General features: G+C 37.5%; 2 protein-coding genes across 2 annotated transcripts; both read right to left on the bottom strand.

Moving 5' to 3' along the window:
• Positions 1-1,841: 1,841 nt before the first annotated feature.
• On the bottom strand, positions 1,842-11,402 carry LOC133632390 (zinc finger protein OZF-like). The gene is made up of 2 exons (XM_062024794.1): positions 11,109-11,402; positions 1,842-3,809 (listed from the first exon to the last, which is right to left on the bottom strand). The coding sequence occupies exons 1-2, from the start codon at positions 11,221-11,223 to the stop codon at positions 2,479-2,481; spliced, it is 1,446 nt and encodes a 481-aa protein (XP_061880778.1). The 5' UTR covers positions 11,224-11,402; the 3' UTR covers positions 1,842-2,478.
• A 1,208-nt stretch (positions 11,403-12,610) lies between these two features.
• On the bottom strand, positions 12,611-14,660 carry LOC133632449 (oocyte zinc finger protein XlCOF22-like). Its single transcript, XM_062024861.1, has one exon. It carries the CDS (start codon positions 14,342-14,344, stop codon positions 13,607-13,609), a length of 738 nt encoding a protein of 245 aa, XP_061880845.1. The 5' UTR covers positions 14,345-14,660; the 3' UTR covers positions 12,611-13,606.
• Positions 14,661-15,557: the final 897 nt, after the last annotated feature.

Consider the following 15,557-nt stretch of genomic DNA (forward strand, 5'->3'; position numbering starts at 1 on the left):
TCCCTCCGGGGTCTTAATCAAGGCTCGAGTCGTTCGTTTTTGTCACAGACATTTATTTCAGCCACGTCTTCTTCACGTTACCAACGATGCCAAATATAATGCCTTCAGAAGTAATAAAATAAGCAAACAGAACTTACAATTAGTATGACATCCAAAAAAGAAAACACATAGATTTCACAAACATATCAGAAGTAATCATACCTCGTTGGCCTCATAAACTCCAAGGGAATAAAGTTTATTTTCAATCCGAGACTCCATTAACGTCTTCCACATCAAACACTTGTCGCCTCAGGCTGCTTCCTTAATTCCCTCACATATTAATTGTCCCCCCAACAATGTGACCAAATTATATTCCCCTCAATTTACATGAGTTTGTAACAAAAATAAAGTTAACATAAACTTGCATGAATTAACCCAAGGAAATACCTTTTTAATCACATTATGTGTACAATATGAACTTATCTTTATGCATTGTATTTATTTATTCTCACCAACTATGACATTATATATCAAATATACATGTTGCTTCTGTCAGCAGCTACACTGACATTGATGTGTCTCTGAGAACTGAACACATTTTTATAACTTATAACAAAATGTGTTTATACAGTAACCTGCTCACATGAGTCACATTACAGCAGGGGTGTCAAACTCATTTTAGCTCAGGGGCCGCATGGAGGAAAATCTATTTCCACGTAGGCCGGACGGGTAAAATCCTGGCATGATAACTTAAAAATACAACTATGACCACTTCAGATTGTTTTCTTTATTTTACTTTGGCCCAAAATAGAACAAGTCCATTCTGAAAATGTATACATCACAAACAATCATCTTGACAAAATACTTCAAGTTAGTTACAAATTCTGAGGATAAAAAAATGGTGCAGCTTCAAAAACACCTTGAAGAACACAATTAACTTGGACTTAATCTCAGTGTTTCTACAAAGCAATTCAACTTTAAGTCACAACCCATCTAGGACTAAACAAAAACAAAATAAAGCATGAATAAAGCTAATTTTAAGTGGGGTTACTAATTGGTTATTTAACTCCTGTTTTACGTTGGGTGGAGGGGGAGGAGTCACAGCCCCGCTTTACCGTGTACCTCTTGCTTGGTATACTTGCTCGCCCCGGTATGAACTATTTGCTTGCCTAACAGAATTGCTATTGCGACATCCAGTGGACACATTTAGAACAGCAGTGTCTTTCATTTAAAAAAGCAGCTGAATTTTAAAATTCGCAAACTCATCTCAAACCTGTTATGCCCGAATGTCGAAGGAGATGGGGGTTGGGTTGTGGGTGTTGGGGGTTAATTGTTCGTATGTCTCTGATTTGCACATCAATCAGTCTGAGGAGTAAAAGTTAGCAGTTTGTTATGCAAACAGTTACCCAGCATCACTTATGCGTCAACATCAGTTTTACAGTTTAACTTTGCCGTGAAAAAGGGTGTAGTGCAGGATTTTGAGCGTGCACAAACTTGACACATGAGGCCCCAGGTCCCTGGACTGAAGAAGGAGTAACCAAGCACTTGAAGCATCATCTATCTCAGTAGTTCTTAACCTTGTTGGAGGTACCGAACCCCACCAGTTTCCTATGCACATTCGCCAAACCCTTCTTTAGTCAAAAAAAAAAAAAAAAAAAAAAATATATATATATATATATATATATATATATATATATATATATATATATATATATATATATATATATATATTTTATATATATATATATTAAATATATATATTTTATATATATATATATTAAATATATATATATATATATATATATATATATATATATATATATATATATATATATATATATATATATATATATATACTGTATATCAAATTCAAGACAAAGTTATATGTTTTTTTACTAGTGCACAAAATGAACCGTGCATGAACATCACCTTGTTAAAAGAACGAAACCAACACAGCGCATGAACTCACAACAAATTACACAATTAGAGGGAACATTGTTTGGGGGTATCCATAATACTTAGACTTCTTTTTTATTGTCATTAAAATTTTAACTTTACAGTACAGACACATCGATAGGGAGAAGTTTTTATTTACACGATGAGTCTGGTGTGTCTTGACCGCTGCGGCAGAGGCTCTGTCGAACCCCTGAGGCCGCCTCACCGAACCCATAGGGTTCGATCGAACCCAGGTTAAGAACCACTGATCTGTCTTACTGTTCAGGAAGGTTTCAGATACAGAGAAGACATGGGGTCATGACTAGATAAGATTATGCTCCAAATAATCCAAGTTTGTATGAATACCTCAGATATTTGTGAAAGAAGCAGTGAGGAGGTCCTGGGTAGGGTGGATGTCACCACATATGAGCAACATACCACAAACTAAACAGCTAATTTGTTATTTTCGCTTGTGTGTTCTCATGTGTTTTACGGGGACTGCATTATGTGGGAACCTTTTGCAGCACACTGAACAACTAAATGTTTTTTCTCCTTTGTGTGTTCTCATGTGTCGACACGAAGAGCTGTTTTGGTACTTAGTCCAGTGTGTGTTCTCATGTGTTCAGTCAAATTCCTCTTAACAGAAAAGCTTTTGCCACAAATTAAACAAGTAAATGGTTTTTCTCCTGTGTGCGTTCTCATGTGTTCAGTCAAACTCCTCTTAATAGAATAGCTTTTGCCACAAACTGAACAATTCAATGGTTTTTCTCCTGTGTGTGTTGTCATGTGTTCCGTCAAATTCCTCTTAACAGAATAATTTCGACCACAAATCGAACAGTTAAATGGTTTTTCTCCTGTGTGTGTTCTCATGTGTTGAGTCAAATGGCTACTTCGAGAAAAGTTTTTGTCACAAACTGAACAGTTAAAAGGTTTTTCTCCTGTGTGTGTTCTCATGTGTTGAGTCAAACTACTATTACCAAAAAACCTTTTGCCACAAACGGAACAACTAAATGTCTTTTCTCCTGTATGTTTTCTCATGTGTTCAGTCAAATTCCTCTTAACAGAAAGACTTTTTCCACAAATTAAACAATTAAATGGTTTTTCGCCTGTGTGCGTTCTCATGTGTTCAGTGAAACTCCTCTTAATAGAATAACTTTTGCCACAAACTGAACAATTAAATGTTTTTTTTCCTGTGTGTGTTGTCATGTGTTCAGTCAAATTCCTCTTAACAGAATAGTTTTCACCACAAATCGAACAGTTAAATGGTTTTTCACCTGTGTGTGTTCTCATGTGTTGAGTCAAATGGCTATTTCGAGTCAAGCTTTTGCCACAAACTGAACAGTTAAAAGGTTTTTCTCCCGTGTGTGTTCTCATGTGTTGAGTCAAACTTCTCTTAACAGAAAAGCTTTTGCCACAAACTGAACACTTACATGTTTTTTCACCTGTGTGTGTTCTCATGTGTTGAGTCAAGAGACTCCTTTTAGTAAAAAATTCAGCACAAACTGAGCAGCTCAAACATGTTTTACCTCTCTTCTTTGAAGAGCATTCAGAGTGTTTGTTGTCAATGTGAGTCCTCATATCACCTTCACAGTCTGTATCGCTGCTTAAAGGTTCTTCAACATCATCTTCAGTGTCACTATCTGATAGTGGAGCTAAGAGGTTGTCTACTTGTGGTTTCTCTTCATCATCTTCAGTCTTCACAGAGAGAATACTCAGTGGAAACTTGGTGTAATCAGCTTCCTCTCGTCCTAGAAGACACTCTCCCTCCTGAGTGATGCAGAGTTCCTCCTCTTCCTTTTTAATGCAGGGTGGTTGTGGAGTCTCCTGCTTCAAAGTGGAGCTCCCCCCTAACTGAGGGGAAACTTCTTCTGGATTACTGATCAGCTGCTGGACGTCTGCAAGACACAAACAACAAAAATACACTTTCTTCTATGTACTGTATGTGTGTGTAGTAGGGTTGTACGGTATACATATAAAGCATTGCAGTACTAATCAATTGAAATCAGTACTATGCCACCTTTGAAAAGTACCGGTACCGTTCTTTCATCTGAATGCCGCTGTGCGGCGGTGACTACAGAGCCGAGGCGCATGATGTTGAGTGTGTCAAACGCACACACAAAGTGCATACAAGCAATAACATGGTGGAGAGCAAGGAAGGCAACAAAGGACAATTCTACTAGTTAATAAAGAGGGTGCGTGAAGTGCAATATGGAGGTATTTGGGCTTCTAAACTAACAATAAAGGTGACACTTTAAACAGGAAGCCGCCGCTCTGCAAGGGTTGCTTTACACCTTTCCTGTTTGTGGGCTCCCAGACCGTGGTCGAGGAGCGCAGGGGAGACGTTCCCTCCAGGGCCCATGTTTTGTCGGGGGTAACACTGGGTCCATAAAGCTCCGCTCTGTGGTCGGAAGGACGAGGCCGTCGATTAGTTACAACTTGCTCACTTTATTTATTATTTCCACAGGGCACAACCGGACATCCACCATGCTATTAACACTCCTGCACATGCTACCACTACCTCTCCTTACTTGCCCACTCACTTACTCACGTCACTCACCCCACATACTGCCACTCTTAAAGGTGCACACACACATACACTACTCTCACAACAGCTGCTTTAAAACACGCCTTGCCAAATGTGGTGATTAGTATTACCACCTTTGCTTCAGACTTAGGTCAACATTTAAATCATAAGCATTCAGATCTGCACAAGGAGTTTAAATAGTGACAGGTATAATGTAGTTGTTACACCTGTCCTGCTGCTCTCTCTTTACTCGCCCGCTCACTCACTGACGTCACTCAGACAACACGTTGACATTCTCACAAACACACATACTACTCTCATAAGTTAACCAGCTCCCCTGCTGTGCACATGTAGATACGTAGACGAGCACACAGCTGCTTGGCTTGATGCCAAATGTTAGCGCAGTTAAAACTGCCCAATTAGCAGTCAACTAATGCAAGTGAAATGACTACATTTTGTAACAAATTCCTACAATTTGTTTTTTGTGTTTAATAAATGTGTTTTACCTGCTACATGGCTTATCTGTGTACATATATCTATTGTTTTGTTTTTAGTACTTAATTAATAATTGTATTTTTCTTAAAGCACAGACCAGGAGTGGCAACCATAAATCATAAATCATTTAACATGTCAGTAAAACTTTATGTTCTAATCTAATCCTTGATTATAGCAGACTATATGTAATATGGAAAATTGTAAATTGTTATTTGAGTGCAACAAGAGAAGCCCAATGTGTTTAATGCCTTTTAATTTATATTTTAACCTTGTAAATTTGTTCTTTGACTGTGAGTGTTTAATGTAGTGTAAGATTTTCTGTTAAAAAAAGCTAATATTGACATTTGTCGTAGTTCTCTTTTTTTTTGGAAAAGTATCTATACATTTAGTACCGGTACTAAATTATTGGTATGGGGACAACCCTAGTGTGTAGTGTTTCATGGCCATTCATTTAGTGCCTTGCCAGAATGATGGATCAATGTTTACATGACTTGTCATAGACTCAGAAAAGTTCAGCTAGAATCACAGAAAGTAGAAAACATTTGCTTCGACAATATTGAAATACATCGGAAAACTAAAAAATATATCTATCTCATAGAAGTCTGTAGTTACGAAGTAGAGGACTTTTTTAGTTATTAAATGCAATATTTTTGATCCACTTTCTGTACATCTGCACTGATCATTTTATTTACTTTGTTTTTGACACAATTTGTCCAATAAATTATAACTGGCATCTAGTGTACATATTTACAACATTTATTTTAAGCTATTTAAATTTACATTTTTCAGTGACTTTGTAAAAATTGCAGTAAAACTCCATGTCACAATATTACAATAGACTATTGTATCGTGACTCAAGTACCGTGATACATAGTTTATCATGAAGTCCTTTCCAATACCTCGTCTAAGGCTGGACAATTATGGCAAAACATAATAATCACAATTATTTTAATTTATTTTGGAATCACGATAAATAACTCAATTATTTATTCATTTGAAAACTCAATTTTAAATATAATATAAAATAACAAGCAGATATACATTAGTAAAAAATGAATAACACGTAAACTAACAATCATAGTAACAATATATTCAAATGATTGTACGAATATTTTTTGTCTTTATTCCAGCCCTTGATTAGGAGTCTATTTTCTCTCTTTGTAGCGTTTGATGGACGCTACGTCACTACATGGGTCGAAAAAATAGCTAAGCTACAGGAATCACTACGGGTTCAAAAAGGAGCGAGGCTAACGCCACGCTACTGGGAACTGAAATATCCAAAAGCATTCAGCAACTTTGTATATACACGCTGTAAGTATATATGTAATGTAATAACAGGCACATTCATAATAACATGTAATATTTACGTATTTTCATAATTTTAAGCAAACAGCGGCACATTGTTTTCACAGACGCATCACAACGTTCGCTATTTCCTTCAACAACACCACCAACTATTACTAATAAAGGCAGACTTCATGAGTGCCATCAAAGAATACTTTAGGACAAATTATGATCCAGAACCTTATATTTTTGAGCCTGAATTTAAGGAGGATGAGCTACACGTTTTAGACGCTGACTGATAAGCAGATCAAGCAATTAGCACTATTGCTAAGTGCTAAACAAAAAATACTAAGTATGAACATAACTCATTTCTGTAGAAACTGCCCAAATGCTGAAACTGAACTGAAATGCTGATGGAATAGGGCATCATAGTCTGGGCCATATAGTTCTGCAAATCCATCTGCATGTAATGTATTGTTTTTTTACTCAAAGGGAAAATAAATCACCCTCAAAACTGCAGTAATGACTTCATGTAGCATCCTTGGACCCAGCGTGTCAGACAGAGCCCTGCTTTGTACTCTCAATGACTCATTTGTTTCTACAAGTGCCTTGCCAGAATGATGGATCAATGTTTACATGACTTGTCATAGACTCAGAAAAGTTCAGCTAGAATCACAGAAAGTAGAAAACATCTGCTTCGATGGACATTAGGATACTACAAACCAACAGTGGGAAATAAGTCAATTTTGAAATACATCGCAAAACTAAAAAAGATAATATCAATCTCAAAGAAGTCTGTCATTAAAAAGTAGAGAACTTTTTTAAAATATTAAATGCAAGAAATGTTATCCACTTTCTGTACAATTTCAATGATCATTGGAGTTACTTTGTTTTTGACACAGTTTGTCCAAAAAAATATAACTGTCACCAAGCGTACTTATATACATTTATTTTAAGTAGTTTTTTTTTACATTATTCAATGACTTTGTAAAAATTGCAGTAAAACTCCATGTCACAGTATTACAATAGACTATTGTATCGTGACTCAAGTACCGTGATACAGTTTATCGTGAAGTCCTTGCCAATACCTCGTCTAGGGCTGGACAATTATGGCAAAACATAATAATAACGATTATTTTGAGTGTTTTTGGAATCATGATAAAAAACCCATTAATTATTAATTTGAAAACGTAAAAACAGTACCACCAAAACTCAATTTGAAATATAATCTAAAAGAACAACCAGATATACATTAATATCAAATAAATAACACGTAAAATAACAATCATAGTAACAATAAATTAAAATGACTAAAGCAATATGAAAAACAAATCATATTCATGTTTCTGTTTACATTTTTCTGAATTCCATTTCTTACCCCTCACACTTATTTTACCACAATAGATTGTTTGCTTTTTGTGTCATAAATACCATTTTCTAAAATCAATCAACCAATCATTCAAAGCGGAAAGTGTGAGTTTTGAGAAAACTTGAGGCTGTAAAATAAAAAAAGCCTCTCAAGTTGCGACTGCCTTTCCTGTTTGTACATTGATCTTACATCGTGATGCCGTTCACAACAACACAAGAAGTGTTGTGTGGTGTATGGATTGTTCTTGCTAGCTTTAGCTTCATAGTTTAGTCGCTGTTTCAAGTGGCCGTCTCCACATTGTTTAGTTCAGGACAGGGTGGTTGAGTGTTTCGGGGAAGAACGAACCATACCGGCAGTGTTGGGACTAACGCGTTACAAAGTAACGCGTTACTGTAACGCCGTTAGTTTCGGCGGTAACTAGTAATCTAACGCGTTATTTTTTATATGCAGTAACTCAGTTACCGTTACTGCATGATGCGTTACTGCGTTATTTTACGTTATTTTTATGTAGTATCGGCTAGAAACAGAAGATCTGAGTGTGTTTTATTGGAGCGCTGCGGTGGAAAAGAAGAGGTGTGCTTTCTGTGGGTGGGGGAAAGCACGCCTCCCCGCAGGGGAAACGTTCCTCCAGAGCTGTACTTCGGGGCTAACAACCTTCACTTTACCCGGAAGAGGGTCTTTACAGCTGAGGGTGAATGACGAGCCCGGCGGTTTGTTGCAACTTTGTGACTTTATTGGACGCAGCCATCCACCAAGCGAGAGCACCTGCACGCACTCACTGTCGCCGCTCCCTCACCTCTCTCGCCCACTCACTCACTGACTTCACTCACCTCACATACTGTCATATCTTAAAGGGCCACACACACACACACACACACACACACATATGCTACTCTCATAACAACTAACAAGACATCATGGCGAAGCCAGAAGTCGAGTTTTTTAACATGGAGACATTCTCAATACTTTTCTTTTGTCGAGCACAAAGAAAATAAATGATAATGATAAATGATAAATGGGTTATACTTGTATAGCGCTTTTCTACCTTCAAGGTACTCAAAGCGCTTTGACACTATTTCCACATTCACACACACATTCACACACTGATGGAGGGAGCTGCCATGCAAGGCGCTACCAGCACCCATCAGGAGCAAGGGTGAAGTGTCTTGCCCAAGGACACAACGGGCGTGACTAGGATGGTAGAAGGTGGGGATACCATTTTATAACATTTTAGTTAAATGTAAGTTGTGTCTTGCATCAAAGATCCTATCTACTTAAAGTTAAAGTGCCATTATGTTGCAGCTATTTAAAATAGTTTTGTCAATTTTTTCTGGCCTGAAATAAATTGGCCCTTTGAAACATATCTTTTTCTTTGTGTGTTGTATGTAGACCACATTGTTTGTGTGTTGTATGTAGACCACATTGTTTGTGTGTTGTATGTAGACCACATTGTTTGTGTGGTGTATGTAGACCCCATTGTTTGTGTGTTGTATGTAGACCACATTGTTTGTGTGTTGTATGTAGACCACATTGTTTGTGTGTTGTATGTAGACCACATTGTTTGTGTGTTGTATGTAGACCGCATTGTTTGTGTGTTGTATGTAGACTGCATTGTTTGTGTGTTGTATGTAGACCGCATTGCTTGTGTGTTGTATGTAGACCGCATTGTTTGTGTGTTGTATGTAGACCGCATTGTTTGTGTGTTGTATGTAGACCGCATTGTTTGTGTGTTGTATGTAGACCGCATTGTTTGTGTGTTGTATGTAGACCGCATTGTTTGTGTGTTGTATGTAGACCGCATTGTTTGTGTGTTGTATGTAGACCGCATTGTTTGTGTGGTGTATGTAGACCACATTGTTTGTGTGTTGTATGTAGAACACATTGTTTGTGTGTTGCATGTAGACCACATTGTTTGTGTGTTGTATGTAGACCACATTGTTTGTGTGTTGTATGTAGACCACATTGTTTGTGTGTTGTATGTAGACCACATTGTTTGTGTGTTGTATGTAGACCACATTGTTTGTGTGTTGTATGTAGACCGCATTGTTTGTGTGTTGTATGTAGACCGCATTGTTTGTGTGTTGTATGTAGACCGCATTGTTTGTGTGTTGTATGTAGACCGCATTGTTTGTGTGTTGTATGTAGACCGCATTGTTTGTGTGTTGTATGTAGACCGCATTGTTTGTGTGTTGTATGTAGACCGCATTGTTTGTGTGTTGTATGTAGACCACATTGTTTGTGTGGTGTATGTAGACCACATTGTTTGTGTGTTGTATATAGACCACATTGTTTGTGTGTTGTATGTAGACCACATTGTTTGTGTGTTGTATGTAGACCACATTGTTTGTGTGTTGTATGTAGACCACATTGTTTGTGTGTTGTATGTAGACCACATTGTTTGTGTGTTGTATGTAGACCACATTGCTCAGCAGAGTTCAGAGATGCAAATGCATGTCAAGTTGATCAACACATTGTATTATTCTCCAGTGCAATAACAGTACTGACATGAAGGCTAAAAGGGCATTAATGGGAGCCTTAAAAAAAAAAAAAGGGGGGGGGGGGGGGGGGAGAGAAGTAACTAAATAGTTACTTTTCACAGTAACGCATTACTTTTTGGTAAGTAACTGAGTTAGTAACTGAGTTACTTTTGAAATAAAGTAACTAGTGACTGTATCTAGTTACTGGTTTTCAGTAACTAACCCCACATTATTGTCCCAAACAAATGTTCCTTCTCCTCACAATGACAACATTTCACTCACATGTATGTCCATTTCTGTGTTTACCAGCAGATTGTGTTTTATTGTCCAATTCCGAAGTTACGTTAAAGCGAAAATCATGTGGTCTTACTTTTTTGTTGAGTTCAGTAATTACTGATTAGACATACTAGCACTGTGTCAAATAAAAAGTAGCACATTCTAGTAGACATGGTCTTTTTTTTCAATCATACGCTCACTCATCCCTTTAACCGTTACAGGCTCAAGAATGTGCATGCACGTTCCACGGGCCGTTCATCTTTTTTTTTTACAAACAACATTTTTGTGACCGTGACATTGCTTATTTGAAATTGAGATTAAAATCAGATTAATTGTCCAGCCCTAACTCAGCCCTACTAAAAACTAGGAAATACAATTCAAAAATGCCCAAAATCAAATCCTGGCACAACAACATCATTTTAATCTTTCACTAGCTGCTACAGTGTTTACAAGATGGAGGATGACTTAGAGATAGTGGCTGTTATGTCCACTCTAACATCCATCCAATAACTTGATGGACTCCATCAATAACTTAGCTTAGTAATGCGAGCTAAATATTTCATTAGTAGGAAGAGGTTGTTTTGCTCTTCCACTTTCTTCATTTGACTTTTGCATTCTTTCATCTCCTCTGATGTGAACTCCACTGCCTTCTTCAAGCTAACAATCATGGCGGCTCTTTCTTTACATTCTTCAACAAGGTCGGCTCATTTCGACTTTAAGGGCTTGAAATTCAAATAGTTTTCAAATGACAAAACTTCAAGTCACTCACCTTCATCTTTCGTCTTTATCTCCGTTGGTGATTTGCTGGAAGTTGGTGGCGCTGATTCTCTTTCATGTTCTCTTTTAGCGGACGTCGCCATCTTAGCATAGCAGTAGTCGTCCATCTTCTATCACGTCTTCAATCTTCACTTCAGATATCGCTCCAAACTCAATGCATGTTTCGTGGCTTTGGAAAATACCAATTGAGATATTTGTTGCTATATTTGCTGTGAATCATATGACTTTAAGATCGTGAATTCGAAGAATCTCCGAACAACCATAGCATGCGGTCTTCGTCTTTTTGTTTACCTTAAAGTACATTTGCGCATGCGCTAGAAGTCAGCAACTTCCGTCTCCCACTCCTCAGCAGTTATTTTTCAAAATAAAGGCATTTTAATCTGGTTTTAAAACAATGGTTGGTAAAAGCATCTAACATCAAATAATCGACAACTACTCTTTGAAAATAAAACATATATATATATACAAGCATAAAGCAAAAAAAAAGGGCATACACAGATTTATAAAAAAAAATCTGACATTTTAAATACTACATGAAACCCAGAAATATTTTTCAACCTACTTAGTTGTTTTAGTTAAAAACTTTTACAAACTTAAATAATTACTCTGAATAAACAAGAAAAAATGTTGGTGAAACTGCTCATTTCTACCTAGCGATAGGTGGCTCTAACTGTAGTGCTAATCACTCACCAGCAGAAAGCCCTCATCACACTGCTAATCAATAACTACCATCTTAGGCACTTAACATCACTAATCGCCAGTTAACAGCTATCATGCTAAATGTCAACTATCTTAAATGCAAACATGAAAACAAGACACATTCATGTCTTTCCCCATTACAAACATCATAACACAATCTAAATTTATATAAACACATTACTGTCTGAGCATATAAGATATTCAATTGTGTTACATCACAATTTATTATATTGAAATTAGCCATGTGATTAAGATCTGACATTGACTTGTCTCTGAAAACTGAACACATTTTTATAACTTATAACAAAATGTGTTTATACAGTAAACTGCTCACATGAGTCACATTACAGCAGGGGTGTCAAACTCATTTTAGCTTAGGGGCCGCATGGAGGAAGATCTATTTCCATGCGGGCATGGCGGGTAAAATCATGGCATGATAACTTAAAAATACAATTACGACAACTTCAGATTGTTTTCTTTGGTTTACTTCAGCCCAAAATAGAACGAGCACATTCTGAAAATGTACATATCACAAATAATCCTCTTGACAAAACACTTCAAGTTAGTTAAAAATTATGCGGGAAAAAATGGTGCATTTTGAAGAACACAATGACCTTCGACTTAATCTCAGTGTTTGTACAAAGCAATTAAACTTTAAGTCACAACCCATCTCGGATTGAATAAAAAACTAAATAAAGCGTGAATAAAAACTATTCTATGTATCAACTATCTCATTTGTCATTTCCACATATTAATCCTGTGCTAACTCAACAAACCATACAAACTGAGGTAGAAACTATTCAAGAGTGTTGAGTTACTTCCTGTCTTCTAGACATAATGTGTATTGATAGAAAAATAAAAGCTGTGCAATGTGTGAACAATTTCAACAAAGCACAAATAAAAAGTTAAAAGACTGACAGTATTGCAGTAAATCACACACTGTTCACTTTCTTTACATTTGCACAGAAGACAATCATTTTCACAGAACTATATCAGTGTGCAGTGTCTCATGCTGCATTTTAAGTGGCGTTACTGATTGCTTATTTTACTCCTGTTTTACGTTGGGTGGAGGGGGAGGAGTCACAGCCTCTTGCTTGGTATACTTGCTATGCTATTTGCTTGCCTAACAGAATTGCTATTGCGACAACCAGTGGACACAATTAGAACAGCAGTTTCTTTCATTTAAAAATGTAGCTGAATTTTACACTTTGCAAACTCATCTCGCGGGCCGGATTGAACCTGTTATGCCTGAATGTCGAGGGAGGTGGGGGTTGGGTTGTGGGTGTTGGGGGTTAAATATTCACATGTCACTGATTTGCACATAAATCAGTCTGAGGAGTAAAAGTTGGCAGTTTGTTATGCAAACAGTTACCCAGCATCACTTATGCGTCAACGTCAGTTTTGATACAACTCAACTTTGCAGTGAAAAAGGGTGTAGTGCAGGTTTTTGAGCGTGCACAAACTTGACACATGAGGCCCCAGGTCCCTGGACTGAAGAAGGAGTAACCAAGCACTTGAAGCATCATCTATCTTACTGTTCAGGAAGGTTTCATGGGGTCATGAGTAGATAAGACCCCATAGATAAGATTATGCTCCAAATAATCCAAGTTTGTATGAATACCTCAGATATTTGTGAAAGAAGCAGTGAGGAGGTCCTGGGTAGGGTGGATGTCACCACATATGAGCAACATACCACAAACTAAACAGCTAATTGGTTATTTTCTCTTGTGTGTTCTTATGTGTTTTACTGCGTCTGCATTATGTGGGAACCTTTTACAGCACACTGAACAACTAAATGGTTTTTCTCCAACATGTCTTCTCGTGTCGCCACAAAGAGCCATTATGAGAAAAGCCTTTACCACAAACCGAGCAATTACATGGTTTTTCACCTGTGTGCGTTCTCAAGTGTTCAATCAAAGTGCTCTTAACAGAATAGCTTTTGCCACAAATTGAACAACTAAATGTTTTTTCACCTGTGTGTGTTCTCATGTGTTTAATTAAAGAGGTATTTCGAGAAAATATTTTTCCACAAACTGAACAATTATACGGTTTTTCACCTGTGTGCGTTCTCATGTGTTGAATCAAAGTGCTCTTAACAGGATAGCTTTTGCCACACATCGAACAGTTAAATGTTTTTTCACCTGTGTGTGTTCTCAGGTGTTCAGTCAAATGGCTCTTAACAGAAAAGCGTTTGCCACAAACTGAACAATTAAATGGTCTTTCACCTGTGTGTGTTCTCATGTGTTGAGTCAAAAAGGTATTTCGAGAAAAGATTTTGCCACAAACTGAACAACTAAATGGTTTTTCACCTGTGTGTGTTCTCATGTGTTGAGTAAAATTCCTCTTAACAGAAAAGCTTTTGCCACAAAGTGAACAAATAAATGGTTTTTCACCTGTGTGTGTTCTCATGTGTTCAGTCAAATTCCTCTTACAAGAAAAGCTTTTACCACAAACTGAGCAGCTCAAACATGTTTTACCTCTCTTCTTTGTAGAGCATTCAGAGTGTTTGTTGTCAGTGTGAGTCCTCATATCATCTTCACAGTCTTTATCGCTGCTCAAAGGTTCTTCAACCTCGTCTTCAGCCTCACTATCTGATAGTGGAGCTAAGAGGTTGTTTACTTGTGGTTTCTCTTCATCATCTTCAGTCTTCACAGAGAGAATACTCAGTGGAAACTTGGTGTAATCAGCTTCCTCTCGTCCTAGAAGACACTCTCCCTCCTGAGTGATGCAGAGTTCCTCCTCTTCCTTTTTAATGCAGGGTGGTTGTGGAGTCTCCTGCTTCAAAGTGGAGCTCCCCCCTAACTGAGGGGAAACTTCTTCTGGATTACCGATCAGCTGCTGGACGTCTGCAAGACACAAACAACAAAAACACACTTTCTTCTATGTACTGTATGTGTGTGTAGTAGGGTTGTACAGTATACTGCTACTAATAAAGTATCGTGGTACTAATCAATTGAAATCGGTACTATAGCACCTTTGAAAAGTACCGGTACCGTTCTTTCATCTGAATGCCGCTGTGTGGCGGTGACTACAGAGCCGAGGCTGATCTGCGTTCCACTCCAAGGTTTCTCATTGTCATCCCATCGGGTTGAGTTTTTTTCTTGCCCTAATGTGGGATCTGAGCCAAGGATGTCGTTGTGGCTTGTGCAGCCCTTTGAGACACTCTTGATTTAGGGCTATATAAGTAAACATTGATTGATTGATTGATTGATTGATTGATTGATTGATAATATGGAAAATTGTAAATCTAATTCAGGTTTTCTGTTTAAATGTTTCTGAATTCCGTTTCTTACCTCTCACACTTATTTTAATACAATAGATTGTTTGCTTTTTTTGTCATAAATAACATTTTCTAAAATCAATCAACCAAAGCGGAAAGTGTGAGTTTTGAGAAACCTTGAGGCTGTAAAATAAAGAAAGCCTCTCATGTTGCGACTGCTTTCCTGTTTGTACATTGATCTTACATCGGGATGCCGTTCACAACAACACAAGAAGGGTTTTGTGGTGTATGGATTGTTCTTGCTAGCTTTAGCTTCATAGTTTAGTCGCTGTTTCAAGTGGCCGTCTCCACATTGTTTAGTTCGGGACAGGGTGGTTGAGTGTTTCGGGGATGAACGAGGGGTACCGGACACATTATTGTCCCAAACAAATGTTCCTTCTCCTCACAATGACAACATTTCACTCACATTTATGTCCATTTCCGTGAAATTCTGCATTTAACAGCAGATTCTGTTTTAGTGGT

The sequence above is a fragment of the Entelurus aequoreus genome, linkage group LG17 (assembly GCF_033978785.1).
Source record: "Entelurus aequoreus isolate RoL-2023_Sb linkage group LG17, RoL_Eaeq_v1.1, whole genome shotgun sequence".
Classification (NCBI taxonomy): domain Eukaryota; kingdom Metazoa; phylum Chordata; class Actinopteri; order Syngnathiformes; family Syngnathidae; genus Entelurus; species Entelurus aequoreus.

Coding starts and splice junctions, on each gene's coding strand:
- LOC133632449 (XM_062024861.1), bottom strand. CDS start 14,344: ATGAGGACTCACACTGACAACAAACACTCTGAATGCTCTACAAAGAAG.
- LOC133632390 (XM_062024794.1), bottom strand. CDS start 11,223: ATGGACGACTACTGCTATGCTAAGATGGCGACGTCCGCTAAAAGAGAA. Junction 3,810..11,108: donor GATAAAGACGAAAGATGAAG/GTGAGTGACTTG, acceptor TGTGTCTTGCAG/ACGTCCAGCAGCTGATCAGT.